Raw genomic sequence first — 18,987 nt, 5'->3', positions numbered from 1 at the left:
AGTTACGGTTTTTGGTAATAGATGGCGCTGTTGCTGAATGTCTCTAATCGATACCGATTGTAGGGATGTTTGACAGACACTGTTTCAGGGACATACTGTGAATTTTGCCCCTAGACGGCCCTAGAGAAAAGCTGTTATTTAACTATTTTTTAAATATAAGTTACTGTTTCTTCCACTGTGTGTTTCATCAGGGCTTTGAATAAGGTCCTTTTCGTATTCCATTATATTGTTATGTCGGTACTTCTAGAGAAACAGCGATAACTCGATTATCTAGCAGTTGCTATAAGACTTTTAATAATGTACTCTACAGATGGCCATAAAGAAAAGCCATCTAACGTTTCTTCACGAATATCCCTCTAACTGTTTATTTCTTAACAGGTGGCCATAGAGAAAGGCTCGTCAGTCACCGTGACGGACAACTCGGGCCGCGTGCGCTGGCGCGTGCGCCTCGGCGGCGCCGGCACGGAGCTCCAGCTGCCGGGCGCGGTGCTGGCGCTGCCGCCGCCTTGCCAGGAGGCCGTCGACGCTGCGGCTCGGCTACGTAACGCTTACGATAGGGTAAGGAGAAATGAGAACTGGCTTCTATCTTTGCGCGAGAGAGATAGCATTGAGTTTGCGTAAGAGGGATAGCAACATACGAAACTGCCGCGCGCCTGCGCAAATCTTACGGTTCGGTAAGAACTACTGGGCTACTCCGAAATGCTATTTACGTAGTTAAGTCTACCTGTCACCGTCGCTCATGCTGTAATCTTGCATTGCGTGAGAGGGATAGCAACATTCGAAACTGTCGCGACACTGCTGCGCGTCTGCGCAAATCTTACAATAGGGTAAGAACTGCTGGGCTACTCCGAAACGCTGCTTACGTAGTTTTGGGTCTACCTGTCACCTTCACTCACGCTGGCATCTTGTTTTGCGTGAGAGGGATAGCAACATTTGAAACTGCCGCACGCCTGCGCAATGCTTATGATAGGGTAAGGATAAATACTAAGCCAAAGGAGTCTACTTCTGGATAAAGGCCTCCTCCAAGGTTTTCTACCACGACCAGTCCTGTGGCCGTAGAGAAAGGCTCGTCAGTCACCGTGACGGACAACTCGGGCCGCGTGCGCTGGCGCGTGCGCCTCGGCGGCGCCGGCACGGAGCTCCAGCTGCCGGGCGCGGTGCTGGCGCTGCCGCCGCCTTGCCAGGAGGCCGTCGACGCTGCTGCTCGGCTACGCAACGCTTACGATAGGGTAAGGAGAAATGAGAACTGGCTTCTATCTTTGCGCGAGAGAGATAGCATTGAATTTGCGTGAGAGGGATAGCAACATACGAAACTGCCGCGCGCCTGCGCAAATCTTACGGTTCGGTAAGAACTACTGGGCTACTCCGAAATGCTATTTACGTAGTTAAGTCTACCTGTCACCGTCGCTCATGCTGACACCTTGTTCTGTGTGAGAGCGATAGCAACATTCGAAACTGTTGCGACACTGCCGCGCGCCTGCGCAAATCTTACGATTGGGTAAGGATTATAGGGCTACTCCGAAACGCTGTTTACGAGTTTCGGGTCTACCTGTCACCGTCGCTCACGCTGGCATCTCGTTTTGCGTGAGAGGGATAGCAACATTTGAAACTGCCGCGCGCCTGCGTAACGTTTAAAGAAAAATGCTGCTGCCAAAGTACATCCACTGTTAGACAAAGGCCTCCTTCAAGGTTTTCTACCACGACCAGTCCTGTAGCCGTAGGGAAAGGCTCGTCAGTCACCGTGACGGACAACTCGGGCCGCGTGCGCTGGCGCGTGCGCCTCGGCGGCGCCGGCACGGAGCTCCAGCTGCCGGGCGCGGTGCTGGCGCTGCCGCCGCCTTGCCAGGAGGCCGTCGACGCTGCTGCTCGGCTGCGCAACGCTTACGATAGGGTAAGTTCGTACGTTCGTTGATTGCAGCCAAAAGACGTCACAAGTTCACAACACACACACACACACACACACACACACACACACACACACACACACACACACACACACACACACACACAACACAACGACGTCACACCTTTAATAATGTTAGGTCACTCTCACAGTAGCGTCTTACGAACGTCACCGCTGCTACCAACTCTCTTCATACTAAATAACGCGACGCCAGCACATTCAGCATTATCATATCGGCATTGCGCGGGCGCTGGCAAGACGATAACGCTCGAAAGATGTTGGTGGGTTTATACATACGGGGCGCGGTGCTAGTGCTGCCGCCGCCTTGCCAGGAGGCCGTCGACGCTGCTGCTCGGCTGCGCAACGCTTACGATAGGGTAAGTTCGTTTCAGCCAAATGACGTCACTGCTATAGTATGGTCTGTGAGCACGTAGAATTTTGTCCAATGACCCCAAGCTACCCATCCATCGCTCGCGCGTAATTCTGTTGCTGTCGCGCTCGCACACTCACTGCGGGCGCCCGTCGCACAGTCGCGATAGCAATATAATTATGCGGTGCTGGCGCTGCCGCCGCCTTGCCAGGAGGCCGTCGACGCTGCTGCTCGGCTACGCAACGCTTACGATAGAGTAAGTAGCTACTAATGTTAGGTCACTCTCATAATAGCGTCTTTCGAACGTCACCGCTGCTACCAACTCTCTTCATACTAAATAACGCGACGCCAGCATTCAGTATTTGCATATCGGCGTTGCGCGGGCGCTGGCAAGACGATAACGCTCGAAAGATGTTAGTGGGATTATACAAACGGGTTGCGGTGCTAGTGCTGCCGCCGCCTTGCCAGGAGGCCGTCGACGCTGCGGCGCGGCTACGTAACGCTTACGATAGAGTAAGTTCGTTTCAGCCAAATGACGTCACTGCTATAGTCTGGTCTGTGAGCACGTAGAATTTTGTCCAATGACCCCAAGCTACTCATCCTTATCGCTCGCGCGTAATTCTGTTGCTGTCGCGCTCGCACACTCACTGCGGGCGCCCGTCGCACAGTCGCGACAGCAATATAATTATGCGGTGCTGGCGCTGCCGCCGCCTTGTCAGGAGGCCGTCGACGCTGCTGCTCGGCTGCGTAACGCTTACGATAGAGTAAGTAGCTGCTAATGTTGGGTCACTCTCATAATAGCGTCTTTCGAACGTCGTCGCCTCGCCACCAACTCTCATATGAAATAACGCAACGCCAGCACATTCAGCATTAGCATTTCGGCGTTGCGCGGGCGCTGGCAAGACGACAACGCTCGAAAGGTGTTAGTGGGTTTATACATACGGGGCGCGGTGCTAGTGCTGCCGCCGCTTTGTCAGGAGGCCGTCGACGCTGCTGCTCGGCTACGTAACGCTTACGATAGAGTAAGTTAGTTTCAGTCAAATGACGTCACTGCTATAGTCTGGTCTGTGAGCACGTAGAATTTTGTCCAATGACCCCAAGCTACCCATCCTTATCGCTCGCGCGTAATTATGTTGCTGTCGCGCTCGCACACTCACTGCGGGCGCCCGTCGCACAGTCGCGACAGCAATATAATTACGCGCGAGTGATAAGGATGGGTAGCTTGGGGTCATTGGACAAAATTCTACGTGCTCACAGACCGGGCTTTAGATAAAGACCTCCCCCAAGGATTTCCACAACCACCGGTCCTGCCCGCATCCAGGTGCCTCCCGCGACCTTCACGTAAAGGTAAGTATCCGGGTTAATATTAGGATAAAAACTGGCAGAGCTAAAGTTGCCGGGCGCGGTGCTGGCGCTACCGCCGCCTTGCCAGGAGGCCGTCGACGCTGCGGCGCGGCTACGCAACGCTTACGATAGGGTCAGTAACTGTAATAATGTTAGGTCACTCTCACACTAGCGTCTTTCGAACGTCTGAACTGCAGCTGCCTGTCACAGTCGCTCATGCTGACATCTTGCTTTATGTGAGAGGGATAGCAACATTCGAAACTGTCGCGACACTGCTACGCGTCTGCGCAACGCTTATGATAGGGTAAGGAGAAATGAGAACTATCTGATGGACACCGTCGCTCATACTAGCGTCACTCTTTGCGTGAGAGGGATAGCAATATTGTAAACTACCGCGATACTGCCGCTTGACTACGCAACACCTATGATAGGGTAAGAACTGCAGAGCTACTCCGAAACGCTGCTTACGTAGTTTTGGGTCTACCTGTCACCGTCGCTCATGTTAGGATCTCGCTTGCATGAGAGGGATAGCAACATTCGAAACGGCCGAATTCGGCCATAGAATAAGGACAAAATTAAATGCTCAAATTATTCCTTTCAAAATTTAAATGTTACCGCATTTATAACTTTCCCATTAGTGATACCAAAATAAAACCACTTATTGACTGATGCATATTTGAATAGGGAAAACAATCGTATCAATTTATTTATTGTTAATTATGTTTACCGATGACCTATTAGTACCTACTGATTAAACGCTTTACATAATACTGACATACTTATACTTAGTTTCGTAACAGCTTTAGTGGGGTGCACTTTAGTTAAATTTATATATTAAAATGTTTATTGTAATATAAATAGTTTGTTTATAATTTTAAAATGTTTTGAAGTGTTTAAATTTTTTTAAATTGTTTTGTGGACTAATAGTGGACTTTAATATGAATAATAATCTTAATATTATATTCGGTTTCCTAAGATGGTTTGTGGATGTGATATTCGTGTGTTTAGGTGGACTCATACTGTTGTTATTTTATAAGGTAACATTTCTTCATACGATTTTTATAACCCTAATCTATAAAAATCTAAAAAATCTCACGATTAGTGGTTATAGGTTTGAACATTCTTGTCCCGTTAATCAAGTAAAAGACAAAATAGTGTAAAGAGACACTGACATTTTTATTATCTATCTTCTCTTGGTCTACATCTCACCTGATAGAAAGTATTTATCTGACCAAAGGCGGTAACGAGCTTTACCCGGAATCTTCAACCACAGAGAACTGGCTGTCTTAAATAAATATCTAGATTTTAAGCAAGGGAATATTGCCAGCTTTGTTTATAATCCTCGGGATTTCTTTGTGTATATATTTTGGCTCATATTATGTTATTTTTGCAGGTGATCCAGCTCTGGCAACGCAAACAGCTGAGGATGCGCCAGAATATGATCTTTGCCACCATCAAGGTGGTGAAAGGATGGGACTTCCCGCAGGTAAGCGAGTCACCCATTTTATGCTCTCGAACAAAAAACCAACTAGCTTAATTTCGGCAAGTTTTTTTAAATAGGTACATTTCTTTTTTATTGAAGATTTTCCGAGAGCATTATGGTTCTACCTGTATTTTTTTTAATCCGATTAGATCTGTCGGTCCTATGTAACTTTTAAATTAAAACTCTTCATAGGGCCATGCAATACTTCGGGCACGATTTCTCTGATGAGTTAAACGGGACTATTCTCACCTTTCGTTCTCACGACTGCAACACTGCTGTAGATCCTGGTTAGGATCTAGAACATGACCACCGATAAAAACCAGACGAAGGTCAAGTTTGTCCGGGAGAAAGTTTTTTATTTTTTGTTCCTAGTTTTTTCTTCTGAGACAAATAGGGATGTTTCCTGGGTAAAAAAACATGAGTTTTAATTAGTCCGTCAGTTAGCTTATCAAAAAATACTCGACACTTATTTTTCACTTTTTAAAACTAATGAAAATGTAAAGAGATAAAGCGTGCCAAAGTTCTAAAGAAAAGGCCCGTGACGTCAGTGAGTGCGTAAAAGTGCAGCACTTTGTGACGTCGCGCGGAACTTGAACGGACTATAATTTTGTTATTATTTGTTTGATTGACAATTAAAAATATACGTGTCCAATTTTTTTTTTATTAAAATTTGACGGACTAAAAAATTTTTTTAGGAAACTAGCCTATTGTCCCTGGACCCGCAACGAAATTAACCAGAAGAACATAGTAGTTTTCTGATGGGTTATTCTAAAACATTTTTGTCTTCCACAGTTCGTAGCAATGGGTTCGGAACAGCGTCAGGCCATCCGCCGCGCTCTCAACGAAGATGCGGAGAAGTTGTTAGCAGAAGGCGACCCCGCCGACCCACAGCTGCGTCGTCTGCGCAGAGAGATCGATGACGTCAACCGCCTGTTCGACGAGTTCGAGAGGCGAGCTAGAGCTGAGGGTAAGTTCTCAAGATACTGACATATTACTTCGTAGATCTGATGGAGATTGTTCACAAGAGATTATTAAAATTCCTTAGCGATTAGAGTGGCTTCACAATCTAAATTTTAAATAAACAACTTGAAAAAATTGAACTGCCTAAGGCGGGAGTCGCCCGGCAAACGAAAGGTCGTAGGTTCGATTCCCGCCTTAGGCAATTCTATTTTTTCAAGTTGTTTATTTAAAATTCACAAGAGATGGCTACGGAACGTGAGACAGAAGAAAAAATGAGATTTATAGGTGATATCGTCACTATATCGCTGTGACGTGTAGGCAAAGAGAACTATGACGTCAACCGCTTATTTGATGAGGTGTAGAGATGGGCTGGAGCTGGGGGTAATTTAGATACATAGACAGTACCTGAAATCTAAGCAGATCTTTATTTTAGCGTAAATGTACCAAGAGCATACATAAATATGTCATTTTCAAATGCGTTAAATCGTAATTGGAGTTATGATTTCAAATAAAGACTGTTATAGATCGTATGTCGTAATCTTATCTAACATCCAATAATAATCAAAGGATTAGGTATCATTCCTATTTCCTAGTAGCAATACAGGCATCAAATCAAAAAGGTCAATCTACTAACGGACGTCGGCTTGTTAAAATAGGTACCTACCTAAAATAGGCTAATATTTAAGGAAATAATTTAAGCGTCAGTTCCAAAGAGTTCCATTTCGTGTCCATTATTGGACAATAGTTTTTTCTATTGGATTAATTGGAAGATTGCAGTGTGCCAGTGTTTTTGGAACACATGCCGGTTTATTAGGGTATCTGTTGCATGCGGCCTTATTGCCAATTGCTTGTGTCTATCCCAATTTTAACAACGATTTATGTCTAGTGAATTATTTATTTGGACGCCTAGTATCCAGAAAAAATAGCATCTATACAGGGTGGAAACGTTAAGTGATCTCACTCGATTATTTCTTAACTATACAAGATATTAAAAAACTGGTTACTGATCCTGAAAGTGCTTAATGAGCTCTTTCAAACGGTACCAATACTAAGTTACAGAATAAACTGGATCTATCTGAAAATTCAATGTTTCCAGCTTCCATACTAAATGTATGCCAGACACACAATATTAGAAGTGTAATTTTTTTAATTTAATAATAAATACTTAAAATAAACTCGTAAATTGTATTCTTATTTTAAATTATTAATGAAAAACATTGGTTTTAGGCTTTACTTGCTATAATATTGTCAAGAGATGAGTGTCATGACTGTGGTAGTACTAAATGTATGGAAGAAGGAAACATTGAATTTTTGGTTAGATCCAGTTTATTCTGTAACCTATTATTGATACCATTGGATAGAGCTTGTGAAGCACTTTTAGAATCAGTAATCAGTTTTACGATATCATATGTAGTTTTTAAAATAATGTGACTTTACCAAATGTATGGAAGCTGGAAACATTGAAGTTTCGGATAGATCCAGTTTATTCTGTAACCTATTATTAATACCGTTTGATAGAGCTCATGAAGCACTTTCAGGATCAATAACTAGTTTATTGATATCTTGTATAGTTTAGAAATAATCGAGTGAGATCACTTATCGTTTCCACCCTGTATGTCTGAATCTTCGATATGATCATAGATCAAAATCCAAATCGTACCTATACGAAAAGTTTGATAAGAGTCGAACCTCCAACAGCTAAAATTGTGGTTTGATTTAATAAACTAACCACCAGGGCATGTGAGACCTTATAATTTAGACTCCCTTAATCCCAACTTTCTTGGATGTAACTGAAAATCTTAGTGAGAAAGTTAGTTACACATTTGAACAGAATAACGACTGTTGTTTTGATATATGTGACGCGAGCGTTTAAAATAACTCGTGGTCTTGTTTACTATCTCTGAACAGCCTTTATTGCATGTAAGTAGAGTCCATTATTGGCCGAGTTATGGGTCAATTGTACAGTTGGCAGCTGAAGATACGCTGCCATTTTAATGGTCAGTGCTGGAGCGATAGCGCAATTTATAGTGTGGGTGTACGTTGCACCTTGGCTATTTATACTAGGATGACATAATCTTGGTCAAATTATAAGAATATGATTATTTTTAATAGGCCAGAATTTCGAAATAATAATATGTTGCATTATAAATGAACCCTTGTCAGCAATGTCAACTCGATAAATAATGGTCAGTAATTGCGAAATTAAATGAAGGTTATTTCTAATTCATAATTACTTTATCATTGACACACAGGCACATAGCTTCACAAAACTTATGGGAAATCGATATTTAAATTTAAAAATTCGAATGTCATTTGATTGATAGCATTGATAGTTCCAGCCAACTACATGATGCCCAATGATTTCCATCTCATTCTTGCAAGTATCAAGCGGTCATGGTCGCTGTATCTTCTTTGGTGACAAAGGACGCTAGTATGCCTATCGACGTCCTACGGGAGAGCTGTCAGTTACAATTAGATCCGCGTGCTCTACACTTACTACACATTCGTAGTAGTGAGACGAACTATTTGGATTATTCGGTGGTCATTTTTAAAGTTTTGAATTAAACGGCCAATATTACTGGCATTTGAAAAGATAGGACTCTATAAAATCGCCTGAAATATAATGAATTGTTTTTAATTCAGAAATCGAAAGTTGTTTTTGCTATTCTATTGAGGCTTGTTTTTTTATCAACGTAGAGTGTTGTAGTATGTTTTTGGCTTCCTCATTGTTGTAATTTGTAAACTGTGTTGTTTTAAATCATCAACCTTAACGGCTACCTTTTATTAAATTATTTTTGACTTCCATGAGTGCCAAAATACTGCTCAAAATGGAATAAATATTTTTGATTTGATTTGTGTTACAAGTCAAGTAGACGCTAGTTGACCACGGACAGATTATTTTTTATTGTTAGAATAACCTTATTGTTGTCTTATTAACTTAAGTACTTTTATTTTATTGCTGTCTGGCTTAATACTTAAGAGATATGGCTACAGTCATTTGTTTTTCTCTGGTCAATTTGTTCACTTTTTTTGCCCACTCGATGAGCAAAGGCGTGTAATTTTAGTTCAAAAGGATACATTTCGTCGCTTGTATGAAATATACAGTGAAATGACTAACTCCGTGGAGAAAACGTTTTCGAAGAAGTTTCTTACGAATTTGTTAATTATAAATAGTGTATTGTGCTAGTGGACTTTATTGGGAAGTGATAAAGTGCTATTTGGTACAGCAATCATGAAGAAAATTAAAAGGATATTTTCTTTTGGGAAAGGTGGATCAGGTAATTTTTAACGCCATTTATTTTATAAATTTAACGGTAAAGTAATTACATATTAAAGTTTTAAGAGACGTTGTAAATCCCATTTTTTATGCTAAAATGCTGAGATATTTGAGTTTAAGCCATTTCCTATTTCCCTTCGGCAAAATATAAATAATACAAACCTAAACAAAGTACTAAGTACCTAAAATATGCATAACTACTCGTATACCTGATGTTGGTTGGTGTTACAATAGGTAATTATTAATAGTTACAAATAAGAATGATAATGCGGAAAGACGCTCTATACCTACTTAGTCCTATAAAATATAAGGTTCGTCTCAAAGTCAATCCTTTAGAACCCAAAATATACGAAATTGTGAGTTTCAAGTGAAGACATTGATTAGTCTTTAACAAAAATCTTATTAGTCAATGCTACCATAATTGCCCTTGACATAAGACATGCAATAAACAATACATTACAACTGATTCCAAGTACACTTGACCTGTGATGGAACCACTAACGACATCTTAGATTCTTCCAATGTGTCATCATTGAATCTCCTGGTCATATCAGAGCTATTATGACTCTAGGGCTGCCAGATAAAAACTAAGTAAGCTGTAACCATTTTTTACAGCCAGGCATTTAGGTATTTTTTTATTTGACTTTTATAGCGTGGATTTTATCTCTTTATCACAGAAAGTCTTCAACGCGGTTCCCTCGATCAAAAACTAATAACTTTCATCCTCTGTTCTTTTGTGACAGTAATAAATACTTATCTCCTTTCCCAGTTTGAGATTGAATCTATTTATTTGCATAAACTGATCATTTGTTACAAAGAGAGTTAACTTCGATTGTGTTCATTATGCAAATTATACTTATTTTCCCTCTGAAAACCGTCCCATTGAGAAATTGTGTCTTGTCTGTTGACTCCAAAACTATTTCAAAGTATTTGACGAATATTTAACCTTTACTTGGTCAACTAAACTCTTCAAAACTATCTTGTTATGTCAATCAGCCCTACTGCCATAATGGCTGCGCGCACGCACGTATTATGTAGTGCGCCTACGCGTGATGTCACTGTTCAATTACAAGGGCAATTTTTAGGTATTGACCCTCATTCGGTGGTAGCCATTAAATTTAAGGACGTAGGAAGACGCCTACTATCGCATTTTTGACTATGACGCCACCACAGATTTGGTTCAGAAAAACAAAATAGCATTGAAATAGAGCGAGACCATTTCTTATCCACGATTTACCTTTATTTTACGATTTACTATTATTTTAGGGAAGTCGAACCTTAACTTCGAACTCCTCCTATGTTCTTCTGATTAATTTCGTTGCGGGTCCAATGACAGTTTAACTTTCCCCCGGGACAAACTTGACCTCCACTGGTTGGATTTTTATTGGCGGTCAAGCTGTAGATCCTGGCTACACAGGAGTTGCAGTGATGGGAAAGAGAGGTGGGAATAGTCCCGTATTATTTACAATCAATCAATCAAGGATCAAGGTATACAAGTCTAGTTTATTACGCCAGGCAAGCGGAAAACTAAAAAATTATACTAAAATAATCATTTTTCAATCATTGCATCAAAAATTGGCTTAGGCCTTTATTTTCTTTTATGGAGTTCGTGTAGTCTTTCGTAAAGATTTGGATACAAGAAACAGAACTTACGCCAACACGCCATACGTACTCTTCCTGATTAAAATAACAAGCCAATAAATGACTTGTAACTGCGTAGGCGTACCTACCTAAATTTTAAAACTAGGTAGGTTATTAATTTTATTATGCAACTAAATTCACCCACGAGCTGTTAATGACAAAGTCAAATTAATAACCCAATAATTGTTTGCACTAATAATTGTGCCAATCTCGCCTTTAATTGTGCGAAATTTATGTCCCACATTATGATCTCATGCCAGTTTCAGAAAACATCCTAAATTTTATTGACCTTGGTTCTTTTCGCCCAGATTGACAGATTACATTGCAATGCCTTGACGTGTGGGTGGTGTCATATGCTAGAGTTAACCAGTAGGTACACTAAACTACAGAATAAATACTAGGTAATACTACGTACTAAAGTACCGTTTTCAAACCTTCCTAACTTCCAAACTGTGGAATGGACTGTCGTCTGCAGTGTTTCCGGACGGATACGACCTGCAAGCTTTCAAGAGGAGAGCATATCTTTACCTTAAAGGCCGGCAACGCACCTGTAACGCCCCTGGGTCTGCGGGTGTCTATGGGCGACGGTAATCACTTACCATCAGGTGATCCGTCTGCTCGTTTGCCTCCTGTCACACAAAAAAAAAAAAACTTAAGGCTGTAGTCATCATGAGAACTCCATGGAATTATCAACTTTAATGCATGGTAAAGGGCTGAAACAATGTAAAATTAAACTTTCCATGATAGGGATTGAAATTCGTAATAATACGATACCTTGTACAACATTCATATTAATTATTTAGGTATCACTTAGTTTCCTATTCGTGGATTTGCTGTCAGTAACATGATTTTGCAGTTATGTTTCCTATAAAATGAGATCTGCTGTTGACACCTGTTGATACGTCTAGCATATTCGTGCATAATTTTCATAGGTGTTCTTTAGGCCTTTACGTTGCCGAGTACCTATATCTTAAATAAAATCTAATCCGGAAATAACGAAAACCTATTATTTTCCGTTAATCGAATCCACTGAAATTGAAAGTATACTTAATTGAAAATAATTATCAACTTAACGTTAATAAATCACATAACTACAGTTAAAATCAGCGCAACGATCACAGTAGATATATGAGCTAAAGCAGTACGGAAACTTAGCCCTTTCGGCGAGTTAAATACCTACACTTCAACTGAGTGTTAGGGTTGGCACTCTTAATCTTTATAAAATTAATAAGGTTCTGACTTACTTATTTGTTAAAACGTTTATTTAGGTTTTTTAATTATCAAATACCTAATGGAATAAATTAATTGACTAAGTAGTTAACAAAAAAATAAAACGTTAATTAGGTTCTATAAAAATCGAATACATAATCGAATAAATTGATTAAGTACTATTAGAGGCCGGTAGAAGATATTCTATTCTCATAAATAAAATACCGGATACTTACTTTCACATAGCTATGGCCTCATTTTAAATACAGTTCATCACTTAGTACAAAAGCGCGCGGAGCAAATTACTTTATCAAATAGAACACATAAATTGTTAAAAAGCGTAATTACGTAATTTAAAAAGAACTATTACTAAATCAGATGTAAGCACTTTATTTAAAAAGTAATATTTAATAAAAAAATTTTTACAATTCAGAATTATTACGAAGTTTAAAAAATGAAAGTTCTGGTTTTGAAGATGCCGAGTTCAAGCAGCCGTATTATACTACGCAATACACTCGTGGCATGTTTTTAAAAATACAGCGGACAGTGCATGCAATAAAATTATTATTAAAAACACACCGCGCGCGACACTCGCGACGGATGGACTGCGAGGTTCGCTTAGAGCTCGTGTAAAGCGTGCGTCTGTGTGCGTGAGTCTGATTTCGACCGTTTGTATGAAGCTTCCGTACTGTTTGATTTATCTACTGTGCAACGATCTCTCTTCATAAAGTTCATTGTGTAATTCGTTTCTTATAACTGTAACAGCGCAGTTAGATCTTATTTTATGGGCTAAAACTTTTGGCGGGACAGTCTACGCTTATTGATCGCCTTTAGACTGACGTAAGGCGGCGTGAACCTAGATGAAAGTCAGCCTGTGTACAAACTGAATCCGTGCTTTGAGGTTATAAGATACGATGTAGAGATTTTACGAAAAAGTTTTTGTTATTTCTATTTTTCAATGGTGCTACTTGTGAGTCTTTTCAGCCAGTGTTCTGTTATTTGTTTTAAAAATTTAAATTATGATTTGGTCAACTGTTTACGAACAGTCTGTGTCTCCAGAATGTAGGACCCAATTCAGTTATATCATTCTCAGTCAGCCGGGATGCTAGTATTTGGTATTAGCTTAGTATATTTTGGTAGTTTAAATGTACAGCAAAGTTAGACTGGTTTTTCGGAGGCGAATCAGAGAAAGGACCACTATAGAATGGCGGTTATCAGGTGATTGTAATTACAGGTTCAATGTTTGTTTACAAGTTTTGTGATGAGACTTTTGTTATGATTTTTATTGAATGTGTAATTCGGCTTTTAAGAACATAGATTAAGTAATTGAAGTCGGTTAAATGTAGTCATAAAATTGAAGGTAAAAACGTATTCGTGGACATTATTGGCAACGAAAAGGCATTGCCCTTGACATAAGTGCGAGTTATGTTTAGGTATTAAATTATTTCAAGTGAACTAACTTCGTATTACTGACACAAATTGTTTATGAAATGCAAATTAAGCACGAATGCCCCCCTTTAGCGTTTAGATTAAGGTTTTTTTTTAAGAATTAAGAGAGATTAAGGTTAAAGAGCAGCTTCGCACTACGTCCAATTAAAATCCGTCAAAATAGGGATTAACAAAACTCTGCAGGAATATGATGGAAATCCAAACTGATGCGTCATCAACATCATTTCAGCCACAGGACGTCCACTGCTGAACATAGGCCTCCCCCAATGATTTCCACAATGGCCGGTTGGTAGCGGCCTGCATCCAGCGCCTTCCTGCTACCTTTATGAGGCTTTATCTGAGGCTACCATATAGTTCTACGACTACTCCAGGCCGTATTTTCCGACGTATTCCATTTAGAGCACCTGCCCAAATAGCACCTGCACGAATAGCACCTGGCCAATTCCACTTAGAGCACGTAATTTTCACGTATTTGGATCGGACAGCAAAAAAAGCTGTAACTCTTCAAAAATCCCTGAAAAACTTTATTGCATAATAGTTACAAGAAATAACATAAGCATTTTCAATTACCCTGTACTTAAACCAGTTCCCTTTCGCAGAGGAATCCAAGAATGCCGCGCGCATCTTCACGGAGCAGTCCTCGAACCTGCTGGAACGTCTGGACGTTCTGGAGAGGCAGCTGCACGAGAGAATCGCCAGCCATATACCGCGCGACCTCGACACGCTGGAACACCTGGTGCTCCAGCATAAGGACTGGGAGAGCAGCCTGCATTCCCTGTCGAGCGATGTGGAGGAGGTCCAGGCTACTTTCAGAGGTAAAATAGAAAGACACGAGTCTAAACGCGACGTTTATTAATGAGTTTGTGTACTCACGGCTTGACGTTTCGGCTGCGATGCTGCAGCCGTGGTCAGAAGCAGACTGGCGGCTCGCGGCGTCGTCCGTTCGGGCGGGCTTGAAAATTTTCAGAGGTATTGGGTCAAATCTTCTATCGTTTTAACTACCCTGCAGGGCTAGGATAAGTTTTTATGGCGCCATTTTATCGATTTTACGCGACAAGCCCATACATATGTCATCTAAAATAGTCGTAAAGATTTTATCACGGTGGGAATCGTAGCCCGGCTGGTGTAAGTATTTAGGTAGACAGCTCAAAGTTGCCAGAGGATCGCCAGACATATCCTTCGGGATCTGGACACGCTGGAACACCTGGTGCTCCAGCATAAGGACTGCATTCGCTGTCGAGCGATGTGGAAGAGGTCCAGGCCACTTTCAGAGGTAAAATAGAAAGACACGGGTCTAAACGCCACGTTTATTAATGAGTTTGTGTACCAGCGTTGCCAGACGTCCCGATTTTGGCGGGACGTCCCGATTTTTAAATCAAATTTAAATGTCCCGCGCGGGACAGGCTCGGTCCCGCTTTTCGGAGAGAGACACTCACTTCACCAGACTATTGTTTGAAATGCCACATTATTCTAAAGAATAAAACTTTTTTAATTTCGATTTTTGTTTTTTTTTTCTTTTTTTATTCTAAAGATGAATTTAACGATAGACTAAATCTGATTTAAAATATGTTTTTTTTGTTAAAATACATTTTCTATGGCTACTTTTGCTATCTATTGTCACGTAAACGTAATTTTAAGTCAAATAAAAAGATAAATATTTGAAAACCTTTGATTATATACGTTTTTTACTATGTCCCGCTTCTGACGGAACAATCCCGCTATTTTCACTCAAAAAGTACCAAAGTCCCGACTTGGCGAAAAAAAAAACTGGCAACACTGTTGTGTACTCACGGCTTGACGTTTCGGCTGCTATGCTGCAGCCGTGGTCACAAGCAGACTGGCGGCTCGCGGCGTCGTCCGTTCGGGCGGGCTTGAAAATTTTCAGAGGTATTGGGTCAAATCTTGTCTATTTAACTACCCTAAAGGACTGGGATACGCGCCACGATAAGCTTTTATGGCGCCATTTTATCGATTTTACGCGACAAGCCCATACATTTGTCATCTAAAATAGTCGTAAAGATTTTATCACGGTAGGAATCGTAGCCCGGCTGGTGTCAGTATTTAGGTAGAGCAGTGGTTCCCAAAGTTGTCTGGGTTATTGACGTCTGGGTTGTGAACTTGGGACCCACCTCTAGGAAATTTAACCGTTACCAATATACCTAAATAAAGGATCTACAGGCAGGGCCCATTCAATGTTCGCTCACGACCCACCACTGGGTCGCGACCCATAGTTTGGGAAACCCTGAGGTAGAGAGCTCAACTTGTACTACAAATCTAGTGTTTTAAAAGCTTCTTCAGACATGCTCTTCATTCGTTACATTTACCGTGAGTTCTTAAGTCTAATCTAATAGGAGTTACAAGCAACATAATGGGTTTTCAAAACAATATTGATATAAAAAGAAACATTTTTAAGTGACGGCATACGTTTTCTTTCAGGCATCGCCCTCAAGACCCCGGCCATGAAGAAGAATCTCGACAAAGTGATGGGCAAGTGGAACGACATGCAGTCCAAGAGCCAGCTCTTCGTTGAAAGGTAGGCATACTTTATTTTGTAGTATGCTCATATAAAGCAAGCCTGGCTCAATAGATTTTCCAGATGAGTAAAATTTCTTAGACTATAGCTACGCCGGGCCACAGCTCTTTGAAAATCATCGCAAAACTATACTAAATTTAGCCACTTATACCACCGCGTATCGGTTAACTCGCTGGCGGGCAAAGTGCCTGGGTTTGGCGAGCCTTGATCTAAAGTCTCTATAATTATATGCTTATATTGTACTTAGCTGTGCCCGCAACTTCGTACGCGTGAAAATATTTTAAATAATATGTCTCATTTTTGCAACATTTATCTTTACTGCTCTGCCTCTATTGACTGTAGAGCCTCCCTCGATAAATGGGTTATCCAATACCAATATTTTTTTTAAAACGGTCCCGTAGTTTGCAATACAATCGATCAAATCTTTCATCTTTATTATCCGTTTACTATTAAGACTCTACGTCATTATCCCTGATGAACATAATTATGGTCTATTACCTCTCGTTCCCACCGCTGCAACTCCTGTGTAGCCAGGATCTACAGCTGGACGCCAATAAAAACCCAACTAGTGAAGTCAAGTTTGTCGAGGGAAAGTTAAAATGTCATGAACATAGGGTATAGATTGTGAACATGGGCAAAAGCTAGTGTATTACTAATTTGGCTATCCCTTCAACAGGTTGAAGTTCGTGGAGATAGTAGTGAACAGCATGGAAGAGAACCACCAAACCATCTCCGAGTTCGAGATCAAGCTCGCGCAGTTCAACGACTTGCCCAACGACGTCGAGCTCTTGAAAGACGTGAGTTGAACTTTTTGTTGATACCGAACCTTGAACTTACGTGAGATTCAATTTAATCACAAATCTAAACCTGACTAAGGCCAGGCAGCAAGATTAAATTGTGTGTACTTTAAGCCAGGACGATAAGGTCCAAAATATTAGTTTCAAGCAAAGGACCCAATGTAAAATTGGACGCCTATAGCCTATATGCTTCCATACATACATAGCGGTCCACACAGCTTATGACCGCAGTCTGTGGAGGAACACTATCTGTGGTCGCGATCCTCATCAGTGAGGGACCGAGGAAGAAGAAGAATATGCCTCCATAGTGGCGGACTTATCAGTAAGCTAAACAACCCATGGAGGCATATTTTAAATGCCTTTATTAAACTAGGATACCTGCCAAATCGTACAAGGCAAAGGGGTGGCACAGTATTTGCGATAAGTGTGTAAATCCGCCACTTCACCAAGAATTTCCACAATATCCGTTCCTGCGCTGTCCGCATCACCAGACCATAATAAAACTAGCGGCTGTCCGCGACTTCGTACGCGTGGATCCCGTTTTACCCCCTTAAGGGTGGAGTTTCGTAAAATCCTTTCTTAGCGGTTGCCTACGTCATAACATCTACCTGCATGCCAAACAGCCCGATCCGTCTAGTGGTTTGGGCTGTGCGTTGATAGATCACTATGTCAGTCAGTCAGTCAGTCACTTTTGAGTTATACATATATATTTAGATAGTAACATTACCACCCTGCGTACTCTAAGTAATTAGCCTATTCCTTTCACAGATGCACGAAGACCTCCTCCGCATGCAAGTAGCTGTCAGCAAGCAGCAGATCCAAGTAGACCAAATGAATGACGATGCAGAGAACTGCAGACGACTGGTAGAGACCTCCCGCGCCGCGCTACCCCACTCCTCTCTGCCCAGAGCTGGGAAACATATCGACCTGGAGAGGTTGGATAAGGAGGTGTCCCAGCTGAACAGCAGGTGGAATAATGTGTGCAGCCAGCTGGCTGAGAGGTAAGATACAGAAAAAGAAAAAGTATTTGTTCGTTCGTTTCAGTCAAATGACGTGCACTGCTGGACAAAGGCCTCCACTAAGGATTTGCACAACGACCGGTCCTATTCTGCCCGCATCCAAATGGGCAAACTTTTCGATTGTTTCAGCCAAATGACGTCCACTGCTGGACAAAGGTCTTGCGCTGCAACCATCCAGATGCGTCCAAAAATAATAGTTTTTTTTCAATGCGTAAGCGCAAAGGCGACAAACCTGTAGCCTATTTAGTATGAGTTACATAGGACTTCTAATTCATCATGATCCAAAGACCGTGAAGCTTGTTGACGTTAGGCAACTGTTAGTTATAACACTAGTATTTATTTTTAGTGACAGATAAATCTTCTAAGCCCACTGCGACAAGTTTAGCAGTTCTGCGGGCTATGTAAAGTCTCTAATGCCCGTTTTCACTATCAATCCCTAATTTTTAAGTGATCCCTATGTAAACAAAATTCCTGTTATGTGTTACCATAAGGGGGTCACTTAAAATTTAGGGATTGATGGTGAAAATTGGCATAGGTAAATCTCTCATATAAATCTACTACTGGGACTTTTTTCCCACCTCCCGTTCTCATCACTGCAACTCCTGTGAAGACACGATCTACCACCATTAAAATCCAACAAGTGAGGGCGAAGTCCTTTGTCCCATGGGTAAAAACTGTCATTGACTTGTAATTCTTGTCCATAGACTCCGAAGCTGCGAAGCGGCGTACCAACTCCTGCGCAACTATAACGCCGGGCTAGAGAAGGAGGCGGAATGGATCGACGACACATTCGCCAAGTTGCAGGCGCAGCCGCCCATTGAGATCCGGCCTAAGGAGCAGTTTGAGCCTACCCGGGTGAGATATGATCGGTGGAAAATGAACCATAGGTTGATGAGATAGGGGTAGTTTCCTTGTGATTTCAGTCGAGAATTTTAGGGTCAATTTAATTCGATCAGATAGGGTTTCTCTTTTGTTTGAACATCTACGTTTATGTTAGTTGTT

At 41.4% G+C, this 18,987-nt stretch overlaps 1 protein-coding gene across 1 annotated transcript in view; it reads left to right on the top strand.

The window, feature by feature from the left end:
* Window positions 1–18,987, top strand: part of LOC135083026 (dystonin) — a 282,038-nt gene that overhangs the window by 130,122 nt on the left and 132,929 nt on the right. Inside the window, exons 19-27 of the mRNA XM_063977789.1 lie at window positions 379–558; window positions 5,011–5,103; window positions 5,893–6,067; window positions 14,236–14,432; window positions 14,891–14,909; window positions 16,073–16,169; window positions 16,846–16,966; window positions 17,735–17,967; window positions 18,690–18,840. Coding sequence (XP_063833859.1) covers window positions 379–558; window positions 5,011–5,103; window positions 5,893–6,067; window positions 14,236–14,432; window positions 14,891–14,909; window positions 16,073–16,169; window positions 16,846–16,966; window positions 17,735–17,967; window positions 18,690–18,840 — 1,266 coding nt within the window. The remainder of the gene's footprint in view (window positions 1–378; window positions 559–5,010; window positions 5,104–5,892; window positions 6,068–14,235; window positions 14,433–14,890; window positions 14,910–16,072; window positions 16,170–16,845; window positions 16,967–17,734; window positions 17,968–18,689; window positions 18,841–18,987) is intronic.

This window comes from Ostrinia nubilalis, chromosome 22 (assembly GCF_963855985.1).
Source record: "Ostrinia nubilalis chromosome 22, ilOstNubi1.1, whole genome shotgun sequence".
Lineage (NCBI taxonomy): Eukaryota > Metazoa > Arthropoda > Insecta > Lepidoptera > Crambidae > Ostrinia > Ostrinia nubilalis.
This window is presented reverse-complemented; position numbering and strand designations above follow the sequence as displayed.